General features: G+C 47.7%; 2 protein-coding genes across 2 annotated transcripts in view; both read right to left on the bottom strand.

Moving 5' to 3' along the window:
- Nucleotides 1-8,138: 8,138 nt before the first annotated feature.
- Nucleotides 8,139-12,273, bottom strand: LOC119366102 (G-type lectin S-receptor-like serine/threonine-protein kinase At2g19130). Its single transcript, XM_037631785.1, has one exon. The coding sequence runs from the start codon at nucleotides 11,330-11,332 to the stop codon at nucleotides 8,648-8,650; it is 2,685 nt and encodes an 894-aa protein (XP_037487682.1). The 5' UTR covers nucleotides 11,333-12,273; the 3' UTR covers nucleotides 8,139-8,647.
- Nucleotides 12,274-14,965: 2,692 nt separating this feature from the next.
- The window catches only part of LOC119366110 (acyl-coenzyme A oxidase 4, peroxisomal-like), a 4,160-nt gene continuing 432 nt past the window's right edge, over nucleotides 14,966-18,693 (bottom strand). The window contains exons 2-13 of the mRNA XM_037631797.1: nucleotides 18,582-18,692; nucleotides 17,582-17,688; nucleotides 17,280-17,357; nucleotides 17,054-17,177; nucleotides 16,872-16,945; nucleotides 16,720-16,779; nucleotides 16,536-16,645; nucleotides 16,152-16,311; nucleotides 15,974-16,050; nucleotides 15,714-15,885; nucleotides 15,524-15,616; nucleotides 14,966-15,352 (exon numbers count right to left, since the gene is read on the bottom strand). Of these exons, the coding sequence (XP_037487694.1) occupies nucleotides 15,224-15,352; nucleotides 15,524-15,616; nucleotides 15,714-15,885; nucleotides 15,974-16,050; nucleotides 16,152-16,311; nucleotides 16,536-16,645; nucleotides 16,720-16,779; nucleotides 16,872-16,945; nucleotides 17,054-17,177; nucleotides 17,280-17,357; nucleotides 17,582-17,688; nucleotides 18,582-18,692 (1,295 nt within the window). The 3' untranslated portion in view covers nucleotides 14,966-15,223. The remainder of the gene's footprint in view (nucleotides 15,353-15,523; nucleotides 15,617-15,713; nucleotides 15,886-15,973; nucleotides 16,051-16,151; nucleotides 16,312-16,535; nucleotides 16,646-16,719; nucleotides 16,780-16,871; nucleotides 16,946-17,053; nucleotides 17,178-17,279; nucleotides 17,358-17,581; nucleotides 17,689-18,581; nucleotide 18,693) is intronic.

The raw sequence follows: 18,693 nt of genomic DNA, 5'->3' as shown, positions 1-18,693 counted from the left end.
CCGCCGGCACCTCCCCGCGTGCTCGCCGCCGACCGCCGCCGCGCCCCGTCAACCTCGATGCGCCGCCCTGCGCCATCGTCCCCGCCGCCTCGCTCGCGTCGCAGCGCAGAGCCGCCGCCACCACCCGCATCGTCTTCCCCGCGAGCTCGCCGCTCCGCCACGGGAGCTCGTCGCCGGACAGCTCCAGCTGCGGCTTGCTTCACCGCCGGACCTCCGCTTCCTCGCCCTGGCCGGATCCGGCACCGGCCTCCCCGGATCCGCACTGCCCTGCTCCACCATCCTGCTTCGTCGTCATGGCCGCGACCAACTCCGGCGACCCCGCCGCCGTTCTGCTCCGCCGTCCGGTCCACATGGTTCTGCCCGGTCCGCCTGGTTCGGCCGGTTCTTCCCTCGCTTCCGGTTTTCGCCGAACCAGCCCGACCCGCGATCCGGTTTTCCACCCTCGGACCCGAACAGGCCCACGGGCCGCAAGGTGAGCTCCAGCCCACTAAATCCCGCCCAGGCGTGTTATAGCTATCTAACGCTCATTTTCATATCTGGAATTTTGGCCAAGTCTGGTATTCCTGTTATTTTTATGCATTCGTCATCATGTCATAACTCTGCACCCGTGGCTCCGTTTTAGGCGTGTAGCATATCAAAATGTTCGTCTCGACGAGTAAATCATTTCATCTCATTGCATCATTTTCATTCGGGTTCATCTTGATGCCCGAAATGCTGTTGGAAGAGGGCTATGTGAGGAATATTTCAGATCTGTTTCAGCAAATGGCATTTTGTCATTTTTGCCATGATTAATGTGTGCATGTTGTGATCCTGAGTTCTACATGTGTTTTGTTATATGTCATGCCATCTTTACAGGGGTTTATGCCATGTATTTTTGTGATATTTGTGGTGACTAGCACAAACATGCAAAGTAGCGTAATCGTTGATGCTGATTTCAGGGACTTAGAATTTCTCCAAGTCCTTGTCCTGTTTTTGTTTTTATGCCATATGTTCATGTTGTTTCCTAGTGATCTGTGCCTCTTTTGAGGATGATCAGTAAGGATGTTTTGTTAATATTGTGGTGCTCTATCAATCCATGTCTTTGTTTGCATTTATGAAGCACCCTAGCTTGAGTCAATCGAGCTCTACTTTTGCTATAAAATGTTCCTGGCAGATTGTTGACATGTTTAGCGATTTTGCCGAGCATGTTGCTATTGATCCGTGCATGCTATGTTGTTGTTCTTGCCATGTCTAGCTTCTATGCCATGTCTTCTTGATGGGTGTATGCTTAGTTTGTCATGCCATGCTCTGTAGTGAGTGCATCGAGCTCGTAAACATGCCTACTCATTAACTGCTTTGCATGCTCCAGTTTTTCACTAAGTCTGAATCTGTTTATGTTTTTGCTATGTTCATATGCTTGCAATTGTATTTTCTGATCCCTTTTGGCTCATGGTCACTAAGGGACTTTTGTTAAGTGCTTTGATTAGCTTCATGCCATGCCTTGCTTTTCCATGATATGTTCCTGTAGCATATAGTTATCATGCTCTAAACATTGCTTCCTGATGATAAATTCCAGACTTGTGTTAATTTCACTAAGTGTGTAACCTGTTATCGTTTGCACTTTTTCCATGCTTGTTTGAACCTGTTAATGGATGAATTAGCCATAGCTCAGTGTTCATCTTTTGTTAAGCATCATGAGTGGATCCCTGCCATGTATTTTGTTGTCATGTTTGAGTGCTGTAGCATATTTATTTTGATGCATTTAAATGGCTACTTGCTGTTAAGTATAGACCGGTGTCATATTTGTTTTGCTTGCCATTTCCAAACCGTGCATCCGATTCCGGTGATCTTTATATCGATTTCGACCGAAATCAACTTTTTCCAGTGGAACTCTTGGATTTCCAAGTTGAGGCCAGGTTCAATCAATCCTTTCCAAATCATGCATATGCATCACATACCGCATCCCACATATCATGACATGTTCATGTGTTGGTTGTTTACTATGTTGTGTGCTTCTTTCCGGTGTTGCTTCTTCGGGTTGGTTCCGATAACGTCGCGTTTGTGAGGACCCGTTCGACTACGTCCGTTTGTCTTCTTCATAGACTCGTTCTTCTTCCTTGCAGGATTTCAGGCAAGATGACCATACCCTCGAAATCACTTCTATCTTTGCTTACTAGATGCTCGCTTTTTTGCTATGCCTATGCTATGATACCTACCACTTGCTTATCATGCCTCCCATATTGTTAAGCCAAGCCTCTAACCACCTTGTCCTAGCAAAACGTTGTTTGGCTATGTTATCGCTTGCTCAGCCCCTCTTATAGCGTTGTTAGTTGCAGGTGAAGATTGAAGTTTTGTTCCTTGTTGGAACATGGATATTTTGTTAGGATGTCACAATATCTCTTATTTAATTAATGCATCTATATACTTGGTAAAGGGTGGAAGGATCGGCCTTATGCCTGGTGTTTTGTTCCACTCTTGCCGCCCTAGTTTCCGTCATATCGGTGTTATGTTCCCGGATTTTGCGTTCCTTACATGGTTGGGTTGTAATGGAAACCCCTTGAAAGTTCGCCTTGAATAAAACTCCTTCAGCAATGCCCAACATTTGTTTTACCATTCGCCACCTAGCCTTTTCTTTCCCTTGGGTTCTGCAAACTCAAGGGTCATCTTTATTTAAACCCCCTGGGCCAGTGCTCCTCTGAGTGTTGGTCCGACCGAGTAGACTGCAGGGCCACCTCGGGGCAACTTGAGGGTTGGTTTTACTCGTGGAATGTCTCATCTGAGTGTGCCCTGAGAACGAGATATGTGCAGCTCCTATCGGGATTTGTCGGCACATTCGAGCGGTGTTGCTGGACTTGTTTTACCATTGTCGATGATGTCTTGTAACCGGGATGCCGAGTCTGATCAGATTGTCTTGGGAGAAGGAATATCCTTCGTTGACCGTGAGAGCTTGTGATGGGCTAAGTTGGGACACCCCTGCAGGGATTTGAACTTTCGAAAGCCGTGCCCGCGGTTATGGGCAGATGAGAATTTGTTAATGTCCGGTTGCAGAAAACTTAAAGTTTATCTTAATTAAAATGCATCAACCACATGTGTAACCGTGATGGTCTCTTCTCGGCGGGGTCCGGGAAGTGAACATAGTGTTGGAGTTATGCTTGACGTAGGTTGTTCTAGGATCACTTCTTGATCACAGTTTTATCGATCGTGCCTTGCCTTCTCTTCTCGCTCTCATTTGTGTATGTTAGCCACCATATATGCTAGTCGCTTGCTGCAGCTCCACCTCATACCTTTTACCCTTCCTATAAGCTTAAATAGTCTTGATCGCGAGGGTGTGAGATTGCTGAGTCCCCATGACTCACAGATACTTCCAAAACCAGCTTGCAGGTGCAGATGACGCAACCAAGCTCAAGGAGGAGCTCGATGAAGATCTTGTCCTTTGTGTCGTTTCGTTCTAGTTGATCAGTAGTGGAGCCCAGTTGGGGTCGATCGGGGATCTGTGTAGCATTTGGGGTAGTCTTCTTTTATTTTGGTTCCGTAGTCGGACCCTGATTGTATCTGGATGATGTAATGCTTTATTCATGTATTGTGTGAAGTGGCGATTGTAAGCTAACTATGTATCTCTTTCCCTTATGTATTACATGGGTTATTGTGAAGATTACCTCACTTGCGACATTGCTTTCAATGCGGTTATGCCTCTAAGTCGTGCTTCGACACATGGGAGATATAGCCGCATCGAGGGCGTTACAACACGAGCGCTTAGAGGCAACCGTTTGCATAGGCCTTTCTGCGCACGCGGCAACCGGGGATATTTTCCATCCTTTTCACCTAGGCTGCTAACACCCCCACCGTCCGCCAGCGGGCCATTCAACTAGTACACCCAATCTCCATCGCCAGATCCCCCCTGGGATCCCCTCCCCCCCTTCCCAAATCCACAGCAGAACCCTCTCCCACGCCGCCGTGCTCACCCCGGCCATGTGCCCGCTCTTCGGCGTCAAGCCTACCTCCACTGCCGTTCCCAACATGCGGTGGCCCGCGCCTCGCCGTCTTCGTTTGCTCGCCAGCCATCCTCGAGCAAATCGATGCAGTAACCCTCGCCTCTCCTATGATCCGACCGGGTTTGCATTAAGAAGCCTGTTAGTTACTGCTCTCCATCGCAGTGAGGCATATTTCCTCGCAATCCTCTTCCTATTTCGTTCCGTGTGTTCCCAAATTAGCTATAAAATAACGAAGAGCGTATATATGTTCATTATCTACCTTCTTTACTACATAGAAGATGTATTTGTTCCAATAAGTTAATGCCTATTTACAGATCGCGAGCGCCCGAGTCACACAAACTTAACAAATTAGTCGTACATTTTCTAAATTATTGCATGGCATGTTTAGAAAGCTTGATACCAAGTTGTTAGTTTATGCTCATCCTCCTTTCATGAGTTTCAGATGTGTTCTCTGTAGATGCCGAGTGGCAGCAACATCACTCATGCATCAGGCGAGATATCTTCATCTAATTCGGACAACCCTAGGTCTTCGGCAGATTGTGAGGGATCAAGTAATCTTGAACAGGATAGAGCTGCAGCAATTACCCTTCCGGTCAGGACACAGAGGAACACTCCAAGGAAGCCCACACACCAGCCTAAAGGTGTATATGAAGTAACCGAGATTGATTTAAAGTCTTGGGCTCCAACTAAGCCAGATAAAGCACGCACGAGGTTCAGGAGTGTGTGTAGATTTGTTCGCAGGGCAAGGCTCAACATTAATCTGTCGAGGTTTTGGAAGGCTGACACAGAAACACGGCGAAGGATATTCCGGGAGATCATAGATAACTTCAACATTCCAGAGCAGTGGAGAATGCAGGTGGAACAAGCTGCACTGGAGAAGGCTAGGGACGCTTGGAGAAACTGGAAGCACGTGTTATACAAGAAGTACTTGAGTGAAGGCAAGGACCCAATCTCTGCATACCCCCAAATTACAAAGGCAGACTGGGCAGAATTCAAAAGGGTCAGGGCAACTAAAGAGTTTGATGAGAAGAGTTTCAAGCACTCGGAACTTCAGAAGAAGAACATACACCCCACCGTATGGGTGTGGAAGCATACTACGACATGAAACTGATATGGGACCAGGAGGACAAAGAAGCAATAGCGGCGGGTGGGAATCTGGCCTTTAGTGAAATCAGGGGCCAACGTGCCAGAGACTATTTGCGGGCACGTGCAAAGAGGCGTGATGACGGAACTTATTACTTTGAAAACTCACGTGACACCAAACTGTATCAAGTGATGTTAGAGGCTTCCAAGATCCCTGGAAGGTTCTACATGAACTCAGGGCCATGTGACATTCTGTCCGTTGCTCTGGAAACAAAAGAGCCCCCTGGCCGTGCAAGGGGTATGTGTGTTAATGTCCTGCACAAGAGGGCTTCCACACTCAGCAAAGAAGAGAGGCTCGGCATGAAAAAAGCGATGAGTGAAATGAAGCAGAATGCATTGTATGAAAGGTTGAGGAAGGAGATTTATCCGGCTGTTCAAAAGGATGTTGAGGAGTCAATGATGATGCAAAATACTCTAACACTGACAGATAGCCAGCAGATGGGAGGGGAGGGCATGGAGGATGTTGCTTATTGCGTGACAACACTACACAAGAGTAGATGTGCATCAGCTGACCCCAGCGACACTGAGACTGCAGCTGCTCGTGATGATGCTACATTTGATCTATCTAGAATGAAAGACAGACTGAAGGGCGTGCTTACACATTATGAAGGTACATTAAAATGTGCAACAGCTTTGGTTTTCCCACCCTTCTTGGAAGATGGCCTATTGTTGGACAATGTGCCATCGAAACCGGGCTGTGTGAAGTGCTACGTGACTGAAGTAAAGCCTGGATTCAATCAATTTGCCCTAAATAATGTCCTAGGAGACTTCGATGAGCAAAGGACCTTGGGAGAAACACTGTTACATCACATCCAGTGGCCACGAAAGGAAATAGAGTTCATCGATGAGATCCCTAAAGCCCCGCCGAGAGCAACCACTGTCGCCCCTCAACCGGTGACACTCTCCTTGCCATAGCAACTCTCGCGGGCTGATGCATCAACCTTTGATCAGCCGGCCTGAGTTTGTGGCATACACGCCATGTCATTCTCTGCCCCAAAGCAGCCAGTGGCAAGGCCTACAACTGCTGAAGACGCACCACCGGTTCAGATGCCGACCGTTGAAGCAGCGGGGGGAGACCCAGCTGCAGCACATGCTCAGCAGACCAACCTGGTGGAACGGACTGCTAAGCAGTCTAATGCTTCGGGACCGCTTGCTAAGCAGTCTGTAGGTCTAGAACTGACTGCTCATCAGTCCGTCGGTCCGCAGTCGTGTGATCAGCATACCAATGCGTCAGCACTTCCTGCTCAGAGCCAAAACAAGCATATATGAGATAGTCTAGTTAAACTGATCTTACTGATATTGTAATTGGGAAGAAAATGATGAATGCAAACCTTCTTAGGAAAGGTCTTTGGACAATCTGCTAAAGTACCATCCTCTGCATTCAATTTTGCATGAAAACTATTGAGAAGAGATTTGTAGAAGGACCAATTCATAGGTACTCCCTTCGATCCATAATCCTTGCTGTCGTTTTAGTTCAAAATGACGACAAGAATTATGGAACGGGGGTTGTACAAAATACTGAAACGAAAATAAAAACTGTTCCAGCGGATGGTGCTTCATTTGTTTAAGAAAATAAGTGCAGCAAATCAGGAACATCTACTTGTCCTAATATAATTATCGTTCAGCAACACAATGCAAGCAGAATGTATTTCCACCTTAATTTCAACTTGGGCAAAGTGTTGATGGTTTTCACCTAGTATTGAAGTTGACAAAACCATGCCCCAGAATTACAATGTTCCAGTTTACAGGAATCGTCGCAAGAGTATACACAGATAAATAGGAACATTTACCCACAGAGAACATTGCAAAATTAATATACCCACATTGCACAATGAATCTGAATGGAAGATTAGGACACACACACGCACGCACACATGATTTTCTTCAGGACAAGAGAGTGTTGCTGATTAATCATGGGGATAATAGAAGATCAAGAAACATACATCATAGTGTTGAGCTAGGCGATGAAATGGTTGGCCTTGACCAGGCGCTTGGTGCCGAAGCTGGCCTTGCCCGGCTGGAGGGGGAACCGTATCGCCTTGGTCGACGCCGGAATCACGGCCTGGCCCGTGGCAGCCTTGGCTTGCGCGGGCACTGGCTCGGCCGGCAGCGGCTCTGAAGGGCCTGTCTGCATCGGCCGCGGCGGCGAGTGATGCGGAAGCTGAGGTCTCCCGTGTCAAGCAATACAGAGAGACAGAGGATGTGAGGATTGGGAACTCACCTTGGCCTGATGTCCTCTCGACGTCTCCATTTGCTGCTGTTTCCGGCGGTTCACGCTCGTCGGCGAACAAGGAGGGAAGGAATGGAGCGCAGGCCGAGGGCGGAGGAGATGGAGCTAGGGGGAAGATGGAGGGCACGAGCGTGGGGGAGGAGGGCGGCGGCGGTAACCTAGCTGGGAGGAGTCGCTTGCCCAATCCGACGCTCGAGGAAATCACATTTTGTTTCTTTCTTCATTCGATATACAGTGTGCCTCTCTCGTCATTGGCTGAGCCGCTGTGATGATGTGGCATAGGCGAGGGGGCGCCGTTTGCGCGAGGAAATCATATTTTGTTTCTTTCTTCATTCAATATACAGTGTGCCTCTCTCGTTATTGGCTGAGCCGCTGTGATGATGTGGCATAGGCGAGGGGGCGCCGTTTGCGCGACTAGTAATGGGGTCAATTCTTGTGTATATTGAAATTTATAGACAAAATCAAATACACACGGGGAATCCTCCTGCGAGCGGAATGCGGAGGCGCAGCGATGCGAGAGAGAAAAACACTGCTGCTTGCTGTCTCGCACGTATGCTGCTGCCGGCCAGGAAGGGGAGGAAGTTCAGGCCCACTCGGAGCATACTTGATGCGGTGCCGCCAGGGCCGACGCCGACTGCGGGACGGCGACGGTCTTCCGGCGGACAGCGGTGCCGCCGAAACTGGTACGCGGCGCTGCGGCCCCGTCCTCCACGACGGCGGCGACCGACGAGAGCGGTCGCGGCCGGCCCGTACACCGGCGGCTGCAACGGGCGACCGGTAAATCCAAATCGCGGAACCCTCGACTTCGTTGTCCTTTTTCTTTAGCAATATGGGTGAATCGTGTTTGAGATTCTAAGGTTTGGCAAGGTTATTCACTAACTAAATTGCCTAAATAGCACAGATCGTATGCAATACATCCAGCATAGAATGCACACAAAACGACTTAACAGAGATTCCTGCCGGCTAGTCCTAGTATGAAATAATTGTGGGATCAGTCTCTCCCAACATGTCATCCTTGGATGCTTCCCTCAAAGATAATTAACAGAAGATATATGCTTACAAATTGCAGTGATTATGGACCATAAAAGCAGGTCCATACAAATATACATGGGATCAGTCTCCCAAAATATAATTCTTAGATGCATTGAAGATAAGTTGCAGAAAATAAGTTACAAATAGCAGTGATTATGGACCATAGAAGCAGGTCCATCATAATATTATTCTCATCGAGTACCATATCTTAACCTTAATCGGCACTGCTTTGCCTTCAGACTGGGATATAGTTTAAGGTGATTGGTGACCTTCATGCAATAGCTTGAAGCAGTCTTGGTATTGGGGGTACTTCAAGTTCTAACAAACCGTCGAGGATTTGAACCACTTCTCCCATGGTCGGTCGATTGGATTCGCCATCTTGGATACACCAGCAAGCCACCTTGCAGACCCTCTCAACTTCATCCAAGTTAACATCACCATGCAACTTGTCATCCAACAAGCCCACAACGTCCCCTGCTAGAAGTTTCCTTGCAACTTGAACCGGGAAATATGCCGAATGATCACCACTGCTGCTATTCTCCTTACATGTATTGTTGCTCCGACCTGATACTATTTCAAGCAACATCATGCCGTAGCTGTAGACATCCACTTTTGGTGTAATGGCTACTCCACTGATCCATTCAGGTGCAAGATAGCCTATAGTTCCTCTAAATGTAGTCAAAACTCTGCTAAAATCCCTCCCTAGAAATTTGGCCATACCAAAGTCTGCAACTTTAGGTACAAATGAGGTGTCCAGAAGTATGTTCTGTGGCTTGATATCACAGTGTATGATACAATCCCTGCAACTCTCATGCAAGTATGCTAATCCTCTTGCAATTCCAAGGGCTATTTGGTAACGGACACTCCAGCTTAGTACCTTTGTGTTGCTGCGGAAGAGATGTGCATCGAGGGAAAGATTTGGCATGTATTCATACACAAGCAGTCTCATACTGCCCTTGCAGCAAAAGCCAATTAATTTAACCAAATTGATGTGTTGGATGATTCCAACTGAACTCACTTTGGCTCTGAATTCCTTCTCTCCCTGACGGACACCATCAAGCCTTTTCACCGCAATAGCTGTAGAGTCGGTTAGTAACCCCTTGAATACAGATCCAAAGCTCCCTCCCCCTAGCTTCTCTGAGAAATTTTTGGTTGCATGTTGCAGATCAATGTATCTGAAAGCTACAATTCCATTGCCACCTTGTGCATTATTGTACATGCCGGTAGTGTGCTTTCTCTTGCTCCTCCATATTAGTAGAAACCACATGACAACTGTCAACAAAAGCAAAGCAACGACACTTGCAGCAGTAGTAGCCCAAATAACCCCCTTCCCTCTCTTTGTATTTGTCCAACTTTCTGCATCCTTGACAGAGATGCGTAAGTAGAGAACCTCTTCATTTCTAGTAGTTCCGATATCGCCTTTTTTTATGTTAAGCAAGTCATCATAACAGAGGGAGCATCTGTCGCTGTAGGAATATGCAATGCAAGAGCAATCATCTAGGCAAGCTTGTGCACAATGGTCTATGCTCCCAGCAGCTTCTATAACTATGGGCATTGCAGGCAGTGTGACCTTTGTCATGGGGTAGAACTTGTCAGTTGTTGCATTTCTGCTTTGGTTCCTGGCACCGCAGTCCAGTGACACATTTCTTATGCACCCGCCAGACCGGTCCTCTATCTCCCAATCCTTAGGTGACCTTATTGAGAAGCCCTTCAGGCAATCACACACTTGGGCTGTGTTGCTGTTGCAGATTGTGAATGGTCCACATGTAGCATAGACATCACATTGATCTTTAGGCTGGGTGAAGACCGTCGCCCAATCTTGTGAACTTTCAACCCAGATGAGTTGCTTTTCCTGTCCAGTAATGTCCAAAAGGCTAACAGATATCAGCTTGTCATCTGTTACATTTTTTATGAAGTACTCCTCTTTGTCATTGTTGACAAATTTAAAGGTAAAAAGATTGGCTCCATTCATTTCTGGCATCGAGTTGAAGTAATGACCATTCCATTCTCCACTAGAGTAATATACTATGGACGAGTTGCATAGTTTATAGAGGAATTGGCCAGGATCAGTTGTATCTAATTCCACACAATAACGGCCAGGAGCTGGATCAATCAAGCTCTTCTTGGAAACGAGGTGACGAGTCAAACCGGTGACCTTATCCACGCCTTGCTTTGCACCAGGGAGCAGACCATCAGTAGGGTAATCAAAGCTCTGCCATATGACGTTGGATAAGTTAGATGCATCTCCTAAGATGAGGTTCCCATTGTCCATGAGCAGAACTGTAGTGTTCTTGGCGGTGATATTAGCATGGGTCGACCAAATTGTCGATTTGGTGTCTTTATCTAAGATGACAAGGTTACCATCATCGGAGATCGTGAGCTCCGACATTTCAAGGTTTACAATTGGTTTGTCCCTATTCGCAACCCACACTGGGGTTAACTTGGGTATCTTACCAAACCATAAGCCTATGTACCAGTGAGCGGGAGTCTGCTGGGAGGAGTACTCACTGCCTGGTTGGAAGAAGCCGAGCACGTACTTGCCATTGCGAGAGACAAGCTTGTCATCGCCGGTGAGGCGATCACCAGCTAAAATCGTGCTTCTTGCTGCAGAACATGGGGCGTGGAAGGCAGAGATGAGAAGTATGAATAGGATGGCAACAAGAGGCATTGTGGTTGTCTGGTTGAAGGTTGGATGCGGTCCCGGGTCATGTTTTAACATCTGGAGGTGAAGAGTCTTGGCCTCTTTGGGCGGTGGACTATAACTTGACATTGTGGCAAAGTTGGGTGGCTGTGGACTAGGACTGCCGATTGGTGCATCCATTCTGAAATCTGGAAGAGGAGAATGTGGACTAGGACTGCCGATTGATGCATCCATTCTGAAATCTGGAAGAGGGGGACGACGACATGGACGAAACGCATCACGCATGTCATATGAGCGGGCAGAGCATAACCACATGGGGGTTGCAGGTAGAATATTCTACTGTGCTGCTCCGTGGTCAGGTTGGGTACCAGGGAAAGCCCCTATGACTGATGTGTAGACTATAGAATGGTCTAACTGGTCAAACAAAATCTCCCAGAATATAGGGCCTTTTCACATTGTTGACAGGAAGAAGTGTAGAAATTTTGAACTGACCACTTCCACATGAACAATGATGGTCCATCAAAGAGGCACGTCGGTTTAACTGCAAGTAGTTACATATGTGTCCTACTTGGATAACGTACGCCTCAAAATTTGACAAACCGTTGAGATTTTATGGAAGGAAAATATGGTATATGTTATGGCGGGCATATACTACAGGCCAGGCAGTTAGGGGTCTGGCCCAGTTATCTTATCGTTATTAGGGGCTTAGCCCAGTTATCGTATTTGGAGATTATATAAACTCATGTAAAGACTCGAATAACGATGCTCATAGCATAGCCAAGTTTGCTCATTCTTTAGGTCAGGGGCGTCACGTGTGGCTTGGCCAACCCCATGATCCGAGATGTATTCCACGTTCTGTGGCTTATGAATGAATAAACTTGGTTCCCCTCAAAAAAAAATGTAGAGACTTGTTTGAAGTTAAGCAGAAGCAATCATATTTGCTCGGCTTCTTGAAGGGAGCCAGGAGACCTAACCCTACTCGCCGCCTCCTGCGCCCTCTCTCTCGTGCGCGCGCGACGGCGCCCCAACGGCGGCAACCTCGTCTTCCTCCACGCCAAGCCTCCTTCCACCCCTACAACCTACGAGCTAGACCTGGTAGGATCCCAACTCCTATCAATGTATCTGGTGTCTCAGGCTCGATCATGTCCGCGCCACCGCCCACCCCCTCCCTTCCGCTGCCGATTGCCTCTTCGTCGCCGATGACCACCGCGTCCAGCGTCATGTCCCTGACCGAGCCGGTCTCATCCGCCGCCTGGATGCCACCCGTGCCCGCCCCCGCCGTGCTCACCCCGGAGGAGATGATGGCGGCGCTCTGGGACCTGACTCAGGCGGTCCAAGGCACCTGCACCTTCCTCGCGGGGCACTATGGGCTGCAGCCGCCCGCCCCCGTCACCACAATCACGGGGCCGCAGTAGCTCCCGCGGCAGCCGCCACCACCGGCGACCTCCGTCGCATCCATCATGCCGCTGCCACAGCAGCAGCCGCCGCCGCCACCAGCGATCTCTGGGCCGAGCCTTCCGTCAACGGCGCCCGGGGTGCCCATCCACCAGTTCCATTTTCCCGCGTCACCATCTCCACTGCCGGCCTGGCTCGCCGGGTCCATCGAGCCAATCTACACGATGGCCTCAGAACAACCGCACGTGCTGTCATCGCTGGCGCCGCCCCCGACCATGTAGTTTGGCGGGTCCTCGGGTGCCGCGGGTCCCTACGATGGTGTGGATGGGAACCTTTTCCATGGCGGTACTTTGCAGTCCGCACACTCGGCGTCGTCGTCCTCGCGGTTCCGCGTGGATGACACATACCCGCCCGTCATCCACGCCCAGCCACAACCGAGATTCTCCAAGCTGGAGTTCGTGACCTACGACGACACCGTCGACCCCCTGAATTGGCTCAACCAATGCGACCAATTTTTCCAGGGGCAGCGCACGCTCGCGTCCGATCGCACCTGGATCGCCTCCTATCATCTACGAGGTGTCGCCCAGACGTGGTATTACGCCCTCGAGCAGGACGAGGGCGGCATGCCACCATGGGAGCGTTTCCATGATCTGTGCCTCTTGCGCTTCGGTCCGCCTATATGCGAGAACCGTCCGGCGGAGCTTGGGCGCCTTCCGTTCCTCACCACAGTGCAAGACTTCGCCGACCGCTTCCAGGCACTGGCGTGCCATGTCCCCGGCGTTTCGGCTCGTCAGTGGGCTGAGCTCTTCGTCGGCGGCCTACCGGACCACATTCGCGTGGACGTGGAGATGCGCGGGCCACAGGACCTCCGGACGGCCATGTACCACGCCCGCGCGGTGGCCATCCAGCAGGCGTCACCGCCCGGGCCGCCACCCTGGCCGGAAGTTCCCGCGCAGGGTCGGCCTGCTCAAGCTTCCGCGGCGCGCCCTTTCCGCCGGCTCACCCCGGCCGAGCAACTCGAGCGTCGCCGCCAGGGTTGTGCTTCAACTGCGACAGGCCCTACGTGCCCGGCCACGTCTGCCCGCGACTCTTCTACCTGGAGGTTGCGGACTACATTGAGGAGGACACTGCCGCCGCCGGGCTCGGCGACCTGCCCGCCCTAGCTGACGCGGAGGTGTTTGGCGCCCATTGATCACCTTGAGGAATTCCGCAAGCGCTTCCCCGCCTTCCAACTCGAGGACGAGCTGTTTGTGCAGGAGGGGAGAGATGTTATGGCCGGCATATACTACAGCCCAGGCAATTAGGGGCCTGGCTCAGTTATCTTATCGTTATTAGGGGCTTAGCCAGTTATCGTATTTGAAGATTATATAAACTCATGTAAGGACTTGTTTGAAGTTAAGCAGAAGCAATCATATTTGCTCGGCTTCCCGAAGGGAGCCAAGAGACCTAACCTACCCGCCGCCTCCTGCGCCCTCTCTCTCTCGCGCGCGCACGCGGCGCTGGGGCGCCGGCGACCTCGTCTTCCTCCACGCCAAGCCCCCTTCCACCCGTACAACCTACAAGCTAGACCTGGTAGGATCCCAGCTCCTATCAGTATACCATGTTCATTTGCAAATAGTAGTAGCAAAAATACAGTCATTTGCGCATTGTACATAAAAGATAAGAGATGAGTGACTGGTATAACAATTATGTAATTCACAGAATTGTTATTTTGGTATTTTTCACAAGTTATCATATTCACATATCTTTTGCAGGGAGACCAATAGCATGCTGTCAATCCTTGAATGTATATTCTCTCTTTATGCGCCAAAAGGTTGTTTATTTTGGTATTATCCACAAATGAACATTTTTTTCATGAACTTCCGCAGGGAGACTTGATAGCACGTTGTGCATCCATGAATATATTCTCTCGCTCTCTTTTGCACGGAGCAGTGAACACAGACAATCTGATATATGTATAAGCTGGCAGGCAAGTCATGGCCCATGGAAGTTCAAAGCGTAGCAATCAATCTCTTTAGTTTTGTTGCACTTGAACATTTCCATAGTTAGGTCAGAAGACAGTTCCCTGGCAAGCATTACCCTTGTTGCAACATGGAAGCGTTTCTGCACATCTACCTTCCCCTGGCCTCTATGGCTACCCAGTTTCCACATATGTGTTAGTGTTATTGTTGTTGGGAACAATGTCTTTCATTATTGTACATGCACCATACAGATAAAATGCAGAGCTCTCATCACATGTTCCCCATGTTTATATGTGGTCGATTATTACGCAGCACCAGATCAGTTTCTCTCGAATGCTGCTGCTATTCTATGTTGCAGAATCTGATCCATTGTGCCGGTCTTTGTTTACCTCCCCCAGTCTTGCATTTCTGACAGCCACTCAGGACTCCTCAGCCCTACCTCCCCACCGGTGCTGCTCTACTGCTACCAGTTAGGATTCGAGGGTGTGAGAGCAGGGCATCTGCTGTTCCCTATTAAACGAAGGGCACATTTTCTCACCCAAAAAATGGCACATAATCTGCACCCATCTCATCTCACAGGTAAGTATCAGGGGAAAAGTCTCCTAAACTGCACAATTCCATTATGTAGAAGCTGGTACGACCCCCCACAGCACAAACACTGGTCATGAGAGGTTAGACTCCATATGCTGTACCATTACATAGATACAAATCCAGCTCCGACTTTATTCTTTCGCTTTACAGATTACATTTGATCATTCGGTTGCACTTATTCCGATCTTACTCGTACCCACCAGAATACAAGGTGGGGGTCATACTTTGCTGTTCATCATAGCTGGAGGCAGAAGAAGAATTACAGCCGAGATTTCGCTACCGCAGCAGGTTTGAAGCTCGCGATCCCGGTGATTTCTCTTCCGGTCACAAGGCTGTTGATGTCGTAGGTGCCCTCATATGAGTAAATCGGTTCCAGATCGCAGAACGCCTGCAAAGATTGAGATAGTTATGATCAATGTTTCTTTACTAGACACCAAGAAATGGAGAAAATCAAGTGGTTTATGAAGTGCTGTGGCTAACAATAGGCCATTCATCAGCCTGTGAGAAACTACCATGTTCGGAGATGATCAAATGGATATTAAATGTTAGCACTTTTTACCTTTGCTACTAGAAAATCAGCCAAAATTCCATTGCCGCCCAATAGCTCTCGGCCCAGAGAAACTACCTCCCTTGACTTGCTGGACGTCCATGCCTGAATTCAAACATTGATCAGTACACTGTACATGTCAAGACACCATATGCGACTTAAACAAAGAGACCATTGGCTAGCTACATAGCAATTTACGGACCTTGCCCAAACTAGCATGGCCTGGTGTCATTTTGCCTGACTCATAGAGCTTGCACAAGCGCCAGCCGACAAGGAGCATGGCCTGGATGTTACCAAGCATCCGAACAAGCTTTTCTTGGTTGAGCTGAAAGGCTGCCAGGGGAGCTCCAAACTGCTTCCTTTCTTTCAAATACCTATCCAGTGGCAAATGTGCAAAGTCAAATAGGTATAGACCAGTACAAAGATAATTGTAAATTGATTAAGGATAGGTGAGGTTCGGACCGATGGCACATGTCGTAGACGCCCATCGATATGCCAATTGGCTGCCAAGCCACCATAATACGTGACATTGCTAGGACCTATTTCAGCAGTCCAAGAGTAAATAAGAACTAAGATAACATCACCAAGCAGCAACTCCAATCGGTTAACAAAGAGCAGGGAAGTTGGGGGTGGCAGGTACCTTGCTTATATCCTGAAATGAATTGATGCCTGTTAATCTGTCTTCTTCTGGGACAAATACTTTATTCAGAAGGATATCGCCATTCTGAACCATTCTAAGTCCAATTTTGTTTTGAATTTTTGTGGCTCTCAAACCAGGCGCTCCCTTCTTCACAATGAATCTGAAGAAAGTGTATCAGATTCATCATTCACAAGCAGGGTAGTTCTGCATTAATAAGCAGAGAAATAACTTCATACTGACATGTATTCCCTGTGTAAACTGATATAAATATCTTTTAGATCACTGAAGTAGTGATCTAAAAGATCTTATATTACTGTAGTTTACAGAGGTAGTACATGATATTAACACAATGCTATCAACAGTAGTCCAAAACAAGATGATTACCCGTTTAGTTGCTTTGTGTCTGCATTCCTAGCCAAAATTACAAGCACATCTGCAAACGTGCTGTTACCTATCCAGCGCTTTTGGCCATCTAATTGCCAACCGCCAGGTACCTTAAAAATCATAACATGATAAGGTAGTGAAGAAAAAACTTAAATTTTCTCAAATACAGTAATAAATATTAAACCTTGGTTGCTGAAGTTTTCAAGGAGCTTGCATCACTTCCATAATCTGGCTCTGTTAAAGCCTACAGAAACCGGACACACTCTTAGGAAGAGGAGATAATGATAATAACACATTGCATATTGTATATATAAGCTACTGGATAATGTGACTCACCCAGCAACCAACAGTTTTAAACTGAGCTAACGATGGTAGGTACTTCTGCTTTTGAGCCTCTGATCCACAAAGGGCTGTTCTTCACACATACAGAATTAAAACACGAGCTCAAGTAAGTTGTTGTTGGTCAAAGTCAAACAGAATATCAAACATAATCTTTTGAAAAAACCCAACAACTTTACCAATTGTGGACATTGCCAAAGAGGAGTGCACTAGAATAAATGTGGAGCAGCTTGCATCAACCCGTGCAACTTCTGCTATAGAAACGGCACTCGCTGTAAGCGAGAGTCCTGGGCACCCATATCCCTGTAACGCCACAAAGTTTGTGAAAAACAAATTCTAACATTGTACATGTACAAATCCAACATTACATAGTACAGCACGAATAGAAGATTGAGTAGTTTGTACCTTCGTTGTACTTCCAGCTAAGCCAAGAGTTGCAAGTTTCGGAATGGCATGAAATGGGAATTCTGCCTTCTCCCAGTACTGCAAAAGCAAAATAACAAAGTTTTTGGCACATCAGCCATCAGTTTGTCACAACAGCTACTACAAAAAGAGTAGGCATCTAACATGACAAGACAAAACTAGCAGCAGTATGTACTACAAAGTTTCAGTATGAAGACATGTTGCACCATAACATTAGTCCAGATTATATGTTATTTCTCTGAGAACATGAAACGAAATAGGAAATGTCTGTAGCAAGAACATACTTCGGTCATAATGGGTGCAATTTCTTTCTCTGAAATAGCACGGACTTTCTTCCTAAGCGCCTTCTCTTCACCGGTCAGCAAATCATCAAGCTGGTAGTAGTCCGACACTGCAAAAAAACAATTAGTGAACTTACAATTAGTCCGACACTGCACAGTGCATAATTCAAATGCTGTAGATTATGTTGTAACCAAAATCTGCAGGAAAAACTGTACAATGTTGAATAATATAACTGACACAGAAATTAATGAATCTAGTACACTGTAAGCAGGTGAAAGATTGTGAAACAAGAGGAACAAGTGCCTTCTTTTGCTCTTTAATTTTTGTGAGTGCATACAACTACTTTCTGACAAAAATAACATGTCCATTTCTGCTTGGCGCTGCAAGGAAAAGTTGCTAATTAATTGTATACATTGTGAAAGCGCCCAACCCGGTGATCAATAAGTCCAAGACAAGCATTCTTAAACGCACAAGCAAAAAATATAATCACGTTTACCTTAGTGAAAATCCAGATCATTCTTGTAAATTTGCTCTTTATTAGTCTGTTGCAGTGTGCAAATGGAAAACTACCCCATATTTTAGACTGAAAATGACATTAAGGAACTCCTACTATCATTGTGGACAGGTGCAAAAGCAAATAAGTTTCACTAACGTCAATTATACGAACATAACTAAATCACAAACACGGTTCCACCAATATTAACCGAAAATTCAAAACACATTTCCAGAATTTGGGTATCCAATAAAGCGCTCCTAACCCTCGTTTTCTCAAGAGCACGCTGGATTCTTTCCAGTGTAATGATAACCTCAAAGTGATGAACAGAACAGTGGACCCTCCTCTCCAAAGAGACAAATAAGACAGTTCACCTAACAATTGCTCTACGTGACCCCCAAAATACAACCATCTTACTTACCACTACGTACAACCAAAACCAGCAGCTAATTTAAACCGAAAAAGATGGTCAAAGAACAAAATCAATGAAACGGAACGGGGGATCTCACCGGCGGGCGGGAACAGGGACGCCGGCGTGGCCTGCGGGAACGCGAGCGCCACCTCCAACGCCGGTAGCCCTACTTTCCCTCCGTCCTCGTTCCTCCCTTCTCCGCCGCTTCC

Source organism: Triticum dicoccoides, chromosome 1A (genome assembly GCF_002162155.2).
Source record: "Triticum dicoccoides isolate Atlit2015 ecotype Zavitan chromosome 1A, WEW_v2.0, whole genome shotgun sequence".
Taxonomy (NCBI): Eukaryota; Viridiplantae; Streptophyta; class Magnoliopsida; order Poales; family Poaceae; genus Triticum; species Triticum dicoccoides.
The sequence above is the reverse complement of the archived record's forward strand: the minus strand, read 5'-3'. Positions and strand labels throughout refer to the sequence as shown.